The following is a 12,436-nucleotide window of genomic DNA, read 5'->3' as shown; positions in this document are numbered from 1 at the left end:
GCTTAGAAATAGGGCACATAGAACCGATGTATAGCTTCTTAGACTTGCTTTCAATGAGAATGACAGATCTATGACACACATTTCAGTGTGAATTTGCAGCTTTTAATACATGGTTGCAGACATGACCCCTTGCAATAACTCACACGAGACTTCTCCTTTAAGACCTTTCCCTCAAGAGCCCAGTTAGTCCTTTTTTATGTAGATGATGGCCCTGCCTTCAGGGGGCGGGAGAGATACTGTACAAACTTGGAAATCTGCTGTCCCGTCAAGTGCGGTAGAGGCGTAATCAGGAGGGAACAGGGCTGACGCGCACTGTGCCACAGAGAGCTTTGGATATTGATAAGCCTGTGACGAAGCAGCGGACAGCAAACTCCCATTGTAGGCTACGTACCACACTTGTGTGGCGCTTCATATAGAGGCGCGCCGTGCGTTATAAGGAGAGAATAACCTCGTGTATGCTACAACGCGTGAAAAAAGGAAAATAAAAAGGGATTTTAATCAACTTGAAGAGTTTTGATGTCTCGAGGGATAACCTAGCTTTAGCCTGTATTAATGTGTAGTATAAATAACATTTTACTAATCTAGTCTAGAATATTGTTTGTTTGTAAGCTTTGTCTGATATATACAAGTAACTTAAAATGTTTGAAGATTTTTTTTCTCATTATATTGATTATTTTTTAGGATAATGTAAGATGTTTATTTTAAAGCCATAGGCTATAACATTGGGCGTTTTAATTTCGCACCTGGACTTTTAATGTATCGACTGGTGCCTTAAAAACATTTTTAAATTGTGTGATACCAAACAGTCTGCGACTATCATCCCGACTGCAGGAGATTATTGTTTTTGGAACACACCACAAACAGTTCCTTGGGGATTTAAAGACATCAATTGAAAATGGACCAAATCATCTTTAAAAAAGTCGCCTTACTCCCCTAGTCCCCTGACAGTGGAATTTCGAACTGGGTGGACGTTCTGTGTGGGAAGCGTATCATTGAGCAGGCTACAATTGCTAATTCACTGGACACTTTGCTGAGACGACAAGTGTAGGTGTCCGTCCACTTGCAAGGCAAGGAGTTCCAATTCCACAGAGCGAGCCGCTGTCCCCACGCCTAGTGCTGAGAGACTCGTGCTGTTTCCATAAATGCTTGGTCTATCGCGGAGAATCCAGCCTGGGCAGCAAGATGAGCTCGTGGGTTTGGGTTCAGCTGCTCGCGTTGCTTGCGGCATGTCTGCGGTCGGGCAGCGCAGAGGTATGTGACAGAGTCAATTAATTAATTCAAATGTAAGCCTAATTGCCCAAAGTCCGTTGCCAAATATATGTTTTTCTGTTTAGCTCATTTGAAAGGCTACGTTTATTTTCTTTGTTTAATTTCACTGTGAATGGTAAAATTAGGGACCATTGTTGAGTATATTTGACACCAGGCCCCAATTATAGACCATTGTTGAATTTCAGGGTCATTGTATTTTAACAATGTGTGCACTAGGCCTTGTGTGCTCTCCAAACAAAAGGCACCAACTTGTTACACTCAGCAATGTTTTGTACAAAATAAATGTGAACCAGGCCCCTCACCCCTCCACTTAGTGTATGTTTGTGGCATACAACCACATGTGCACTTGTTATTATTAATTAATTAAGCTGCTTCTTGTAAGTTAAACTGCTCATCATCTGAACCACACCTTATGACAGCTCACCTCATGGCTTTAATGCTTCTATATACAATTTATTTGAAACAGTCCTAAGTTTCACTTCAGGCTGTGAGGGCCTCATGGTGAGGACATCCGATTGGGCCCTGCTTGGCAAGGTAACCATAGAACAGGTACAGCACATGGCAGACCCGTCTACAGAACATAAACTTCTTATAGTCCAGAATCCCTAAGTGAAAATAACTATCTTTCCTCCAATGCTTGTCCACATGCTCATGCTCAACATGGGCCCCTCTCCAGATTGCCTAAACGCATAAACCTGTTGATAAACATCATATGAGTAGAAGGCGAAGGCCAACTAAAATCTCACCAGACCCATCATGAAACATGCCTGGGAGCTAAGCAAGGCCAAATGTGTGTGTGCGTGTGTGTCCACAGGATATTTGACAGGCTAGCAATAGGATGAGCGCTTTTCACAGCAACACAACTATAAATCATTCTGATTATGCTACGGCTGACCATTGTCTTGAATCATGGTGCCTAGGGCCTTAATACAAATGGTGACAGTTAAAAAGAATAGGAAGAAATGTGTTTAACTCAAGGGGAGAGGGGTCTCGTCTTGACTGCTGGAGTCGATTCTATGTACTTTGTATCATAGCATACACAGCAAGTGTCCGAAAAGTTCCTTCCCCAGGATACGTCAAGCATATGACACACATGTTAAGTGCATGGTGAATTAAACCATGGTGAGTCCCGTCCCCATTATGGCTTATATCTTTAAGAGAGGAGATATAATTCAAGTTTGAGGGTCTCATTTTGAGAGACTTGAGAAGAGGCCAAAGTGGCCCTAACTTGAATATAATACTAATATAGACAGAATGTACAAAACAGTAGGGACACTTGCTCTTTCCATTACCTAGACTGACCAGGTGAATCCAGGTGAAAGCTATAATCTCTTATTGATGTCACTTGTTACATCGATTTCAATCAGTGTAGATGAAGGGGAGGAAACAGGTTAAAGAATCATTTTTAAGCCTTGAGACAATTGAGACCTGGATTGTGTATATGTGCCATTCAGAGGGTGGAAGGGCAATACTGAATATTTAAGGGCCTTTGAACGGGGTATGTTAGTAGGCACTGGTTTGTTTCAAGAACAGCAATGCTGCTGGGTTTTTCACAAGTTTGTGTATCAAGAATGGTCCACCACCCAAGGACATCCAGCCAACTTGACACAACTGTGGGAAGCACTGGTGTCAACATGGGCCAGCATCCCTGTGGAACGCTTTCTGCACCTTGTAGAGTCCATGCCCCACTGAAATGAGGCTGTTCTGGGGTCAAAAGGGAGGGAGGGGGGGGGGGGGGGGGGTGCAACTCAATGTTAGGAAGGTGTTCTTAATGTTTTGTACACTAAGTGTATATATATACCATTTAGCAGACACTTTTATCCAAGACAACTTACAGTCATGCATTTTACATACTAGTGGTCCCAAGAATTTAACCGACTATCCTGGCATTGCAATCACTATACTCTCCCGACTGAGCTACATCGGGCCATCTTTGGGAAGTTCACAGGATTGGGCAGTAGCGGCTGTGGGAAGAGACTATAGTGAAACAAAGCTCTGACTATGTGGGTCATAACAACATACACACACAGTCTTCAGTTAGGGGAAATGGATGTTTAAACAGGGCAAAACCCGGCGCCACCCCTTCTTTGCTGGGTTTCCCAGAATGCCGTTCAGTTGCTTTCATGCTATCAGATCGATGACTTCCTTTTTATTTATTTTTGTATTTATTCAACCTTTATTTAACTAGGCAAGTCAGTCCTCTAGTGTGTCTTGTTCCCAGAGCTGCCAGTGGTGTGTGTTGTCCACCACATTTGTCATGTCAAAGACTGGGCTTTTGGAGGCCGCCTTGGAGGGACGCAAATAAATGTCCCAAATCATACGAATTGACCTGAGGACAGGTTGTTGGAGGTGGCAGTAAGGGTTGATTAGAAAGTATTGTTAATGTATAGTCGAACTAGTCCTCTGTCATCTATCTATACATCCTCCCATCCAGTGTGTACATGCCTGTGAGCACATGAGGTGTCTTTGAGGTATACCATCAGGGAATTCCCTCAGTCAACTAAATCCCACAGAATGGATTCTAGCTGTATAATGTAATGTCTGAATGTGTTTGTGTGTGTTCCTATAAACGTATGCATAAACCATGTGCTCATAGGCATGGTTTTAGGGATTGCATGTGAGAATGTGCACATGTTCAGCCGTATGTGCATTTGTGTGTGTGTACTCGCATGCCGGCAGGCAGCAAAACTAGACCCATAATCATGTATTCTTAATCCTCACCTCTCTACTCCTATAGCCTGTACCTGGCATTCCTCAGCTCAACCCACTTCCCATTAAACATCACTGGGGCAATGTATTCCCTGTTAAGTGCACTATGTATTAAATACGGGGACTGGGACTGTCTCTGTTTCCATCTCTATTCACAGAGATGGAGATCTACTGCATGATGGCTCTAAAATAAGTGCCAGTCTCAGTCTGTGTGATCAGAAGAATGACAGTAAATTTTAGAAGACACTGACTGTTCCAGAACTTCCAGATGTGACTCAGTCAGATGCTGACTTGTGTGTGTGATTTAGAGTTCTGATTTAGAGTTCACCAATTAGGACCAGAGTAACTCCTGGATTCCTACAGTATTATAGGGTGAAGGTTATGATTTTCTGTTTACATCAGTTGCAGGCGGTGAAGTGTTTATTAAATTTTTCCCGCCCAGACACAAATCGCCATGGCAACGGCCACTCTATGAACAAAGGCCCAGACCATAATGCACAGCCAGCACAATTAGTTTGCGTCCCAAATGACATTGCTAGTAGTGCACTAAATAGGGAATAGGGTGCCATTGGAGCCTCAGCCCGTAGACTGGGGCCAAGGAGAGGAAATAACTGGGATGGCTCCTCAGGGGCATCGCTACACAAATAGAGATGTTAATTTAACTCATGGCATTTTCCTTTTGTATGGCTGGACTTTCTTCAGTGCCCAACAACAATGGGGAAAAGTACATTATGTACATTAATAGTGCGTGAATGCCGTTCACGCATGGCTTCTTCCTCCTCAAAGCACTCCGCAAAGGGCTTAGTTTTATTCTCACAAGAAACTGAATGGATGAATATAACGGACAGAGGTGGTTCGACTTGTGTTAGCTCCCTGAATGAATGCCTAGGCATTAGCTCAGAAAGCTAACTCAGTATTGTGGTGAGCATTAGACCCGGGATTCGGACCCAATAGGTCAAACAGTGGTAGACCCAGCTAGCAAGAGTTAATATCTCCATTTATGCAACTTCTTGTCCTTTATTCATCCATCCCTCCATTATTCCCCCGATGTCCATCTCTCTGTTCTGATCCACCTCTCCTCCTCCTCCTCTCAATCACTCCATCCCCCACTACTTCCTGAACCCTTCCTGACTCCTGTGACCCCTAAGTATTAGCAGATGAGGTGACACAAGGCCAATAGTCATTCACCCCCTCTTAGTGGCCATTGTGAATCCAAGCAGCCATTTCCTTCATCCTCTTTTTTCATGAATGATTAGGGGGGTAAGTTGGGTAACCCCCTAACCCTAACCCACACCTACCTACATGCAGTGGTGGAAAAATTGTCATACTTGAGTAAAAGTAAAGATACCTTAATAGAAAATGACTCAAGTAAAAGTGAAGGTCACCAGTAAAAGTCTAAAAGTATTTGGTTTTAAATGTACTTAAGTATCAAAAGTATAAGTATAAATAATTTCAAATTCCTTATATTAAGCAAAGCAGACAGCACAATCTTCTTGTTTTTAAAATGTATGGATAGCCAGGGGCACACTTCAACACTCAGACATAATTTACAAACAAAGCTTTTGTGTTTAGTGAGTCCGCCAGATCAGAGGCAGTATGGATGACCAGGGATGTTCTGTGGATAAGTGTGTGAATTGGACCATTTTCCTGTCCTGCTTAGCGTTTCAAATGTAACCAGTACTTTTGGATGTCAAGGAAAATGTATGGAGTAAAAAGCACAATATTTTCTTTAGGAATGTAGTGAAGTAAAAATAAAACATTTCAGAAATAGTCAAGTAAAGTACAGATACCCCCAAACTACTTCAGTAGTACTCTAAAATAGTTTTACTTAAGTACTTTACACCACTGCCTACATGTACCACTGCTGTTGTCTCTTTGCTTCCATATCTACACAGAATAAATGGGGAAGCTGAGAAAATATTTGATTTGGGAGAATCTAGTTTTATTCCTGTCTCATCTCTTTCTCTCAGGGGGATCCTCTCCCTCCAGGTTTGGTGGAGCTGGTTAGGAGCAACCCTATCTCTTCCATAGAGGACCTGCAGCTGCTGCTGCTCAGTGACTCCGTAGGTAAATATCTCTAACGTTGTACTATGCTGATACTCATCAACATGCATATGCATTTTAGCAGAATCGGTTTACAAAGAAACCTACTGTCATAGGTGCATATATGTTTACGTATGGGTGGCCCTGGGATTCAAACCCACATCCTGGCTCCCGAAGCCTAATGCTCTAACAACTGAGCGGTACAGGACCACAAGCCAGCCAGACACACTGGTCACGCCAAGAGATGGAGGCTCTCTCAGACGAACTAACCCGACCAACAGAGACTGAGGGAAAGAAAGTGAAAACTGTTGTCACATGATGCCCAGATTTAATTCCCAACAGGGACAGGCCAACGTCACACACAGTAAATACTATAAACAGAATATCACAGACTGACTAACAGACAAACCGTCAGTGACACAGAGGGCAGAAAGACTTCTTAAATAGATACACATATTCCCATCATTGAATAGCGAACATCACATAGGGTAAACACTATATACAAACTCAACGAGATAAGAGAAACAAAGAGGGAACTATTCAGTGTCTCAAGATACAAAAACATACAAACATGAGGTCATGACAGAAAGAAATTCCCACACAAACAGACATCTATTAAGGGGAAGCTCAACTTATAAACAATGCCTCAAACTCTCTCATAAACACACACATGCACCGTACACAGATGCATGCACGTGCACACACACACACACACACACACACACACACACACACACACACACACACACACACACACACACACACACACACACACACACACAGAGAGAGTAAAAGTCATAACCCCCTAAAAAATATACAAAATAAACAATTGAAGCAACAAGTTGATTAGATCTGTAAACTAATATTGGATTGGATTGTTTTTTGTCAGATGAGGATTTCTCTGACGATTTTTTGCCGAGTGGACAACACTCCAACAACACTAGCAACCGATTGCCAAGGAGTCTGGGTGAGTTTTCACCTTCCTCGTAGTCTCTGACGCTAGGCTATAATTCCACATATTTCCATCACTCATGTTGACTTGGGTGGTTTTGGACAGCTATATCTAATCCAAAATGAGTTGTGTAATGCATGTTGTGGTAAAGAAACATATAAAGTATGTCACCATATTGCAATTCATTAGTTATTTGCTGAACAAACGCCGTATGACTTGCAACTCCAAGTTACACTCCAGCACGTATGAAGATTCATGCATACACTGTTTAAATAGCATGTGATTTCTTTAAACAGCATAAGTAATATACCTTCAGTAGAATTAGTGTAAACAAAATGTTTTATACATTTTGAGGCCTATGTGCTGACTGATTTGTATGCACTGAGCAGTGTAGATGGTATGCTTTTAACATTAAGCCTGAGGCTCCAGCACATTTCCAATTATGTGTCTGATTTGCTGATTAATGTACACTGTCCCATCTTATGAAACCTGTCTGTAATATGGGAGGTTTTAAATGGTCTGTCTGTCTGTCTGTCTGTCTTTGTTGTCTCAGACGCCCAGCCGGCTCAGCAGGCACTATGCAAGGTGAGGACAGAGGTGATGGAGGTGACCCGTGCCATGTTGGACCGCAGCAACGCCAACTTCATGTTGTGGCCTCCCTGTGTGGAGGTACAGCGATGCTCTGGCTGCTGCAACACCAAGAGCCTGCAGTGTGTCCCCGTGCTGACCCACACCAGGCACCTACAGGTACATATACACCACCACCCATCTCAACACCTGTCCTCTACCCTGAAACTCTTTCCCAGGTTGTTTCTGTAAAAGAGAATGTTCTCAGCTGACTTAGGCCTACCTGATCAAATAAAGGATTTGTCATAAAAAATAAAAAGTGATTTAGTCGTTTTGAATCTCCCTCCTCCTCCTCCTCACTAGGTGATGAAGATCCAGTACGTGGACAAGCGGCCCAACTACTCCAAGGCAGTCGTCTCGGTCCACGACCACGTGGAGTGTCGCTGCCAGCCCGCTCCTCGTCCCCCGGTCGCCCCCAAGAAGAAGTCCACGCCCCGCAGACAGCAGAAAGACAACAAAGGAGAGGGCCATCCAGCCAAGGCCAGATCCAAGGAGGAGCTGCACCGCAGAGATGAGCTGAAGCACAACCAGAGGATCCAGCTGGAAGACCTGCTGGACCAGCACTGGAACCCCAAGGACACCTCCTCAGACGCAGGGGAGAGGAAAGGGGGCTATGGGCTGGACCATGACAAGATTGATCCTCAGTGGGTGCTTAACGCTACCAGACAGCTGGGGGCTAACGAGTGGACCGAACCTCGACATCACGATTACATGGAGGAGGGGAGAGACAGTAGTAGTGTCAACGGCACTACAACAGCAGTGGACATCGACATGGCACAGCTTGACCACGAGAAGAGAGACAGGGTCGAGACGCGTGGGGACTCGCTATTTAACATTACTGAGGGAAATGTCAGTAGGGGAGATAGGCAGCAGGGTAGTCTGAGCCTCAGTGAAGAGGAGGGAGACCAAGAGACACAGAGACAAGCCACACAAACACAGAGTCCCTCGCTACGCACCAACACATCAAAGCAACAGCGACATGGGACCAACTCCTCCTCAGAGGAAACCAAAAGCAGAGAGGGAGCCAATCAAAGAACGGAACAGCAATTCCATCCTACGGAGGAAACCAATCAGAGGCCCGAGAGCAGATTCCCTCCCCTTGAGGAAGCTGATCAAAGACGTAAAGACAATGAGACCCCTGATTCAGAGAGGAGCCTCCAGCACGCTCTCCAACTGGAACAGGAGAAGCTGGAGGAGGAGAGGAAGGAGCTGTTGTTACTCCACAGTAGGCTGGACGATGAGAAGGAGCTCCTGAGACGCGAGCAACATAAACAACAGCAAGAAGAAGAGGAGCAGCAGTATCATCGGCCTAATCATAAATATCAAACTCAAACCACCACACAAAGAACAGGTAGATAGAGAACATTGTGAGCTAGCAAGTGTGTGTGGTGTGTGTCTGTGTGGCTGTGTCTGTGTGTGTGTATATGTGTTTTGGATTTATGTTTCTCAGTTTCATGTGTATTCCAAACTGTTAAATCATCTGAATCTAATATTCTCCTATTCTCCCAGACACAGTTTCACCCACTTCGACGCGAGCGCCCTCAGTCCTGGCTGGTCCCCGGCCACCTGCTCGGCCCGGCCCAACTAGGAAGAGAATGAGGAAGAACAACCGCAAGCGTATCAGCAAGGCTGCAATGAGAGCAATGCTAATGTAGAACCTACAATCTCTCTGAAGGTAAGAGATAGAACGGATAGAAATGGTTTCCTAACACAAATACTTTCCAAACCCATTCAAATACTTTCCAAGTACTTTCAAATACCACAAATACTTTCCAAGTACTTTCAAATAACACTTTAAAATACTTTTTTGGGCAAGGTATTTGCAAACAGTTTTCAAATACTTTCCTAACCCTTCCACATACTTTCCACAGAAAAGTGTATATTCATATACAAAAACTATATTCTACATGGTCTAGAATATAACAATTTTAACAATTTTTCTGTTTCTCCTTCTCATCCAGGGAGTGATGCTCTCTGTGTTTGTTGTGGACAATCCAGTGGCGACACCGAGCAGTTCATTCCTTTCTTATGTGTTAATATTCGAGTGTCAGTAACCTGCTCGTCCTGTGACCGTGAGGTATTCCCTAATAGTACTAATGATTGTCTGGTGAACCCAAAACAAACCCTTGGACGGAAAGAAATATGGGACAAGAAGAATGGGATGTAAATACATACGAGGCTGAGGTGATCCATCAACACATGTCTGATCCATCAAAAGATGATCTCCTATTAACAACAAGATGTTCCCCCAGTCGGAACAGAACATTCAAACCACATTAGAACTTTGGAACAGATCATTGGAACAACATTAGAACTTTGGGAGATGAACATTGGAACGTTCACAAGGATGTTGGACTGTCGTTGGACTATTGGACCTCCCTCGTGACTTTTGAACAGCATAGTAAACCACTCCAGTCAGTAGAGATCAAGTCGGTTAAAAACTCTTCACATTCTCATCCAAGGCATGGTTTATTATCCCAAGAAGTGGACTGATCATGCTTGTCAAGAAGACCAAAGAGAGAGAGCATTTTTATGTCAGTCCAAATCTCCCATTTCCCTATGAGCACAAGACGTTGAAAATACCTGTTTTTTTCCTTTGAAAATACTTAAAAAAAAAAAATACATATTTCCAAAATGTTGCTTACTGGGTTCTGACATGGAAGAAGACATTTTATTTTGTCGGACTAGAAAGGTACAATGATAGAGGACCGGGAAAATACCATGGCAAGCAGATATTTCAGGGACAATGGGAAAGAAATGATGACATGTATATGAGCTAGGACTGTTGGAATGACTGGTAGTCTTGACTGATGTGTGCAGTATCCCTACAATTGTGCTTAAGTTGTTCTATATGTTCTAGTCTATTCCTGCACTAAGGAAGGTCAATAGAACTACGCAGCAAAGATATTGCATGTCTCAATAGTTACACAATGTAGAATCTCGTTTTTCTAGAAACATATTTAATTGTATTTAATTTGATCTAAAACACTGGAATTCCATCAACAACAATGCACCGGTTTGCATTCTCATGTTCAGCCGAGGCTTCCGCACTTCCTTCGGAGAATGGGATTAAAACAAGATGCAAGGTGCTAAACAGGGTTGCATTACACCTTCATGTCTGTCTTTAACATTATTTATTCCTTATATCACATAGGTCTCATGTGTTCACTTTCAATAGGATTACTGCATATGAAGCATTTTGGGGGTTGAATATCGATCCCTGTTCCGGTCTCAATATAATTTGAGCTGTCAGCCTTTGTGCGCTCAGACCATAGCCTAGATTCAATCAGATCAAGCGTTATGTTTTGGCGGTGTCAGAGGAGGAACTGCATTGGAGCTGTCAAATTGGCTCGAAGTTCAGAACAAGAAAGTGTCGGCTATATATAAATAATTACGCTCAGGTTGAAAACGGATCAATCAAACGATGGGATTTTCATCATCCTAATGGAGGTGTAGATTACATCTCACATTCCAGTGTTCCAACTTGTTAACAAGGCTGCATAGGATTTCTGTTCGTGAGACTCAGCCAATGGCAATGTCCGCTTTAGGTATTAACGCCGGGGACTCAGTTCCACCTCTGACACTGCCAAAACAACCGCCATGGGAATGTTGGCTAAAGCGGACACGGATCTGATCGAATTGAGCCCAATGTAACTACAAAGAAAAGCTTTGAAAAAGGCGAAAAGGTGTTGCCTGCCATTGACTGTCTGTATGATAGACAGGTTATGGTAATGACTTTGTGTTGTCGTTTAGCTCTGTGTGTCAGTGTGGTTGTGCGTGTGTATGTGCCTGTCTGTGCCCGCGCGTGTGTGCAATATGCGTGTGGGTATGCCCGTGTGAGAGTATATGTAAGTATGTGAACAGAATCATATTTATGTATTCGATCACTAACACTCATGAGTCCATAAATCAGATAGTCCCTTATTCTTAATGCTCACTGCTAACCAGTCCTTGTCTGCATAGGGAACAGTAGAGCATCAGACCTTCTGTATCTTGAGGCTGCGTTGCTTTATTTCATTTATTTGGTGAATAATCTAACACTACAATTTGAAGAGAAGAAGTGCCCCGATTAAAAAGTGTCAGACGTTAAAAGCAGCATGGGCCAGATGTGTCAAGCAAAGAAGCTCAGTGCTTGTGTGTGGGCCACTGCTGGTCCACTGTCAGGTAAAGTGTTCTCACTTCAAATAGCCTAACTACCAGCCAAACTTATTTTAAATCTTGAAAATGTGTCATGTGTCATAATGCCTTCTTTCAACTGTAATGAGTTATTGTCTGTTTTGTTATGAGTTATCAAAAAATGAATGTTGTGATAATGGCCACTTAATTCTATTTTGATATGATTATAAAAAAACATATGTGAGAAAGTGTACTTGGGCTGTGAGCTGTTGGCCTGCTTTTTGTGTTGTGAAGTAAGAGAAGCTACCCACTGGGCACCGACGTCAGTTCAACGTCTAGTTTTCATTTACATTTTGGTTGAGTTGTCAACTAAGGTGAATTCAAGTTTCAAGTTGTAATGTCACGTGCACAAGTACAGTGAAATGCCTTTCTTGCTAGCTCCAAACCCAACAATGCAGTAATCTATCACCATAGCTAGGTTTCCATCCAATTGGCGACAGATTTTCATTCAGTTTTAATGTACTGAATAAAAATCTAAAGTTCAATGTGTTTCCATCACATTTCAACTCTCCTGATATAACTATCAGGAGAGTTGAAACAGCTCGTAGATACAGTGCGGGAAGTCTGTGAGGTCAGTGTTGCCAACTCCTCAGTAAGGAAAGTATCTATTGGCTGTCCTAAAAGTCACTAGAAGTTGCTAAATGACGTCATCACCTAATT

The 12,436-nt window shown here is 43.0% G+C and overlaps 1 protein-coding gene across 1 annotated transcript; it reads left to right on the top strand.

Moving 5' to 3' along the window:
- The first annotated feature begins 272 nt into the window (after nucleotides 1–272).
- On the top strand, nucleotides 273–11,969 carry LOC109893193 (trichohyalin). Its single transcript, XM_020486290.2, has 7 exons — nucleotides 273–1,251; nucleotides 5,949–6,045; nucleotides 6,911–6,988; nucleotides 7,527–7,720; nucleotides 7,904–8,951; nucleotides 9,110–9,275; nucleotides 9,562–11,969. The coding sequence occupies exons 1-6, from the start codon at nucleotides 1,183–1,185 to the stop codon at nucleotides 9,253–9,255; spliced, it is 1,632 nt and encodes a 543-aa protein (XP_020341879.1). The 5' UTR covers nucleotides 273–1,182; the 3' UTR covers nucleotides 9,256–9,275; nucleotides 9,562–11,969.
- Nucleotides 11,970–12,436: the final 467 nt, after the last annotated feature.

The sequence above is a fragment of the Oncorhynchus kisutch genome, linkage group LG6, assembly GCF_002021735.2.
Source record: "Oncorhynchus kisutch isolate 150728-3 linkage group LG6, Okis_V2, whole genome shotgun sequence".
Lineage (NCBI taxonomy): Eukaryota > Metazoa > Chordata > Actinopteri > Salmoniformes > Salmonidae > Oncorhynchus > Oncorhynchus kisutch.
Note: the sequence above shows the minus strand (reverse complement) of the source record. Positions and strands in the feature narration are given on the sequence as shown.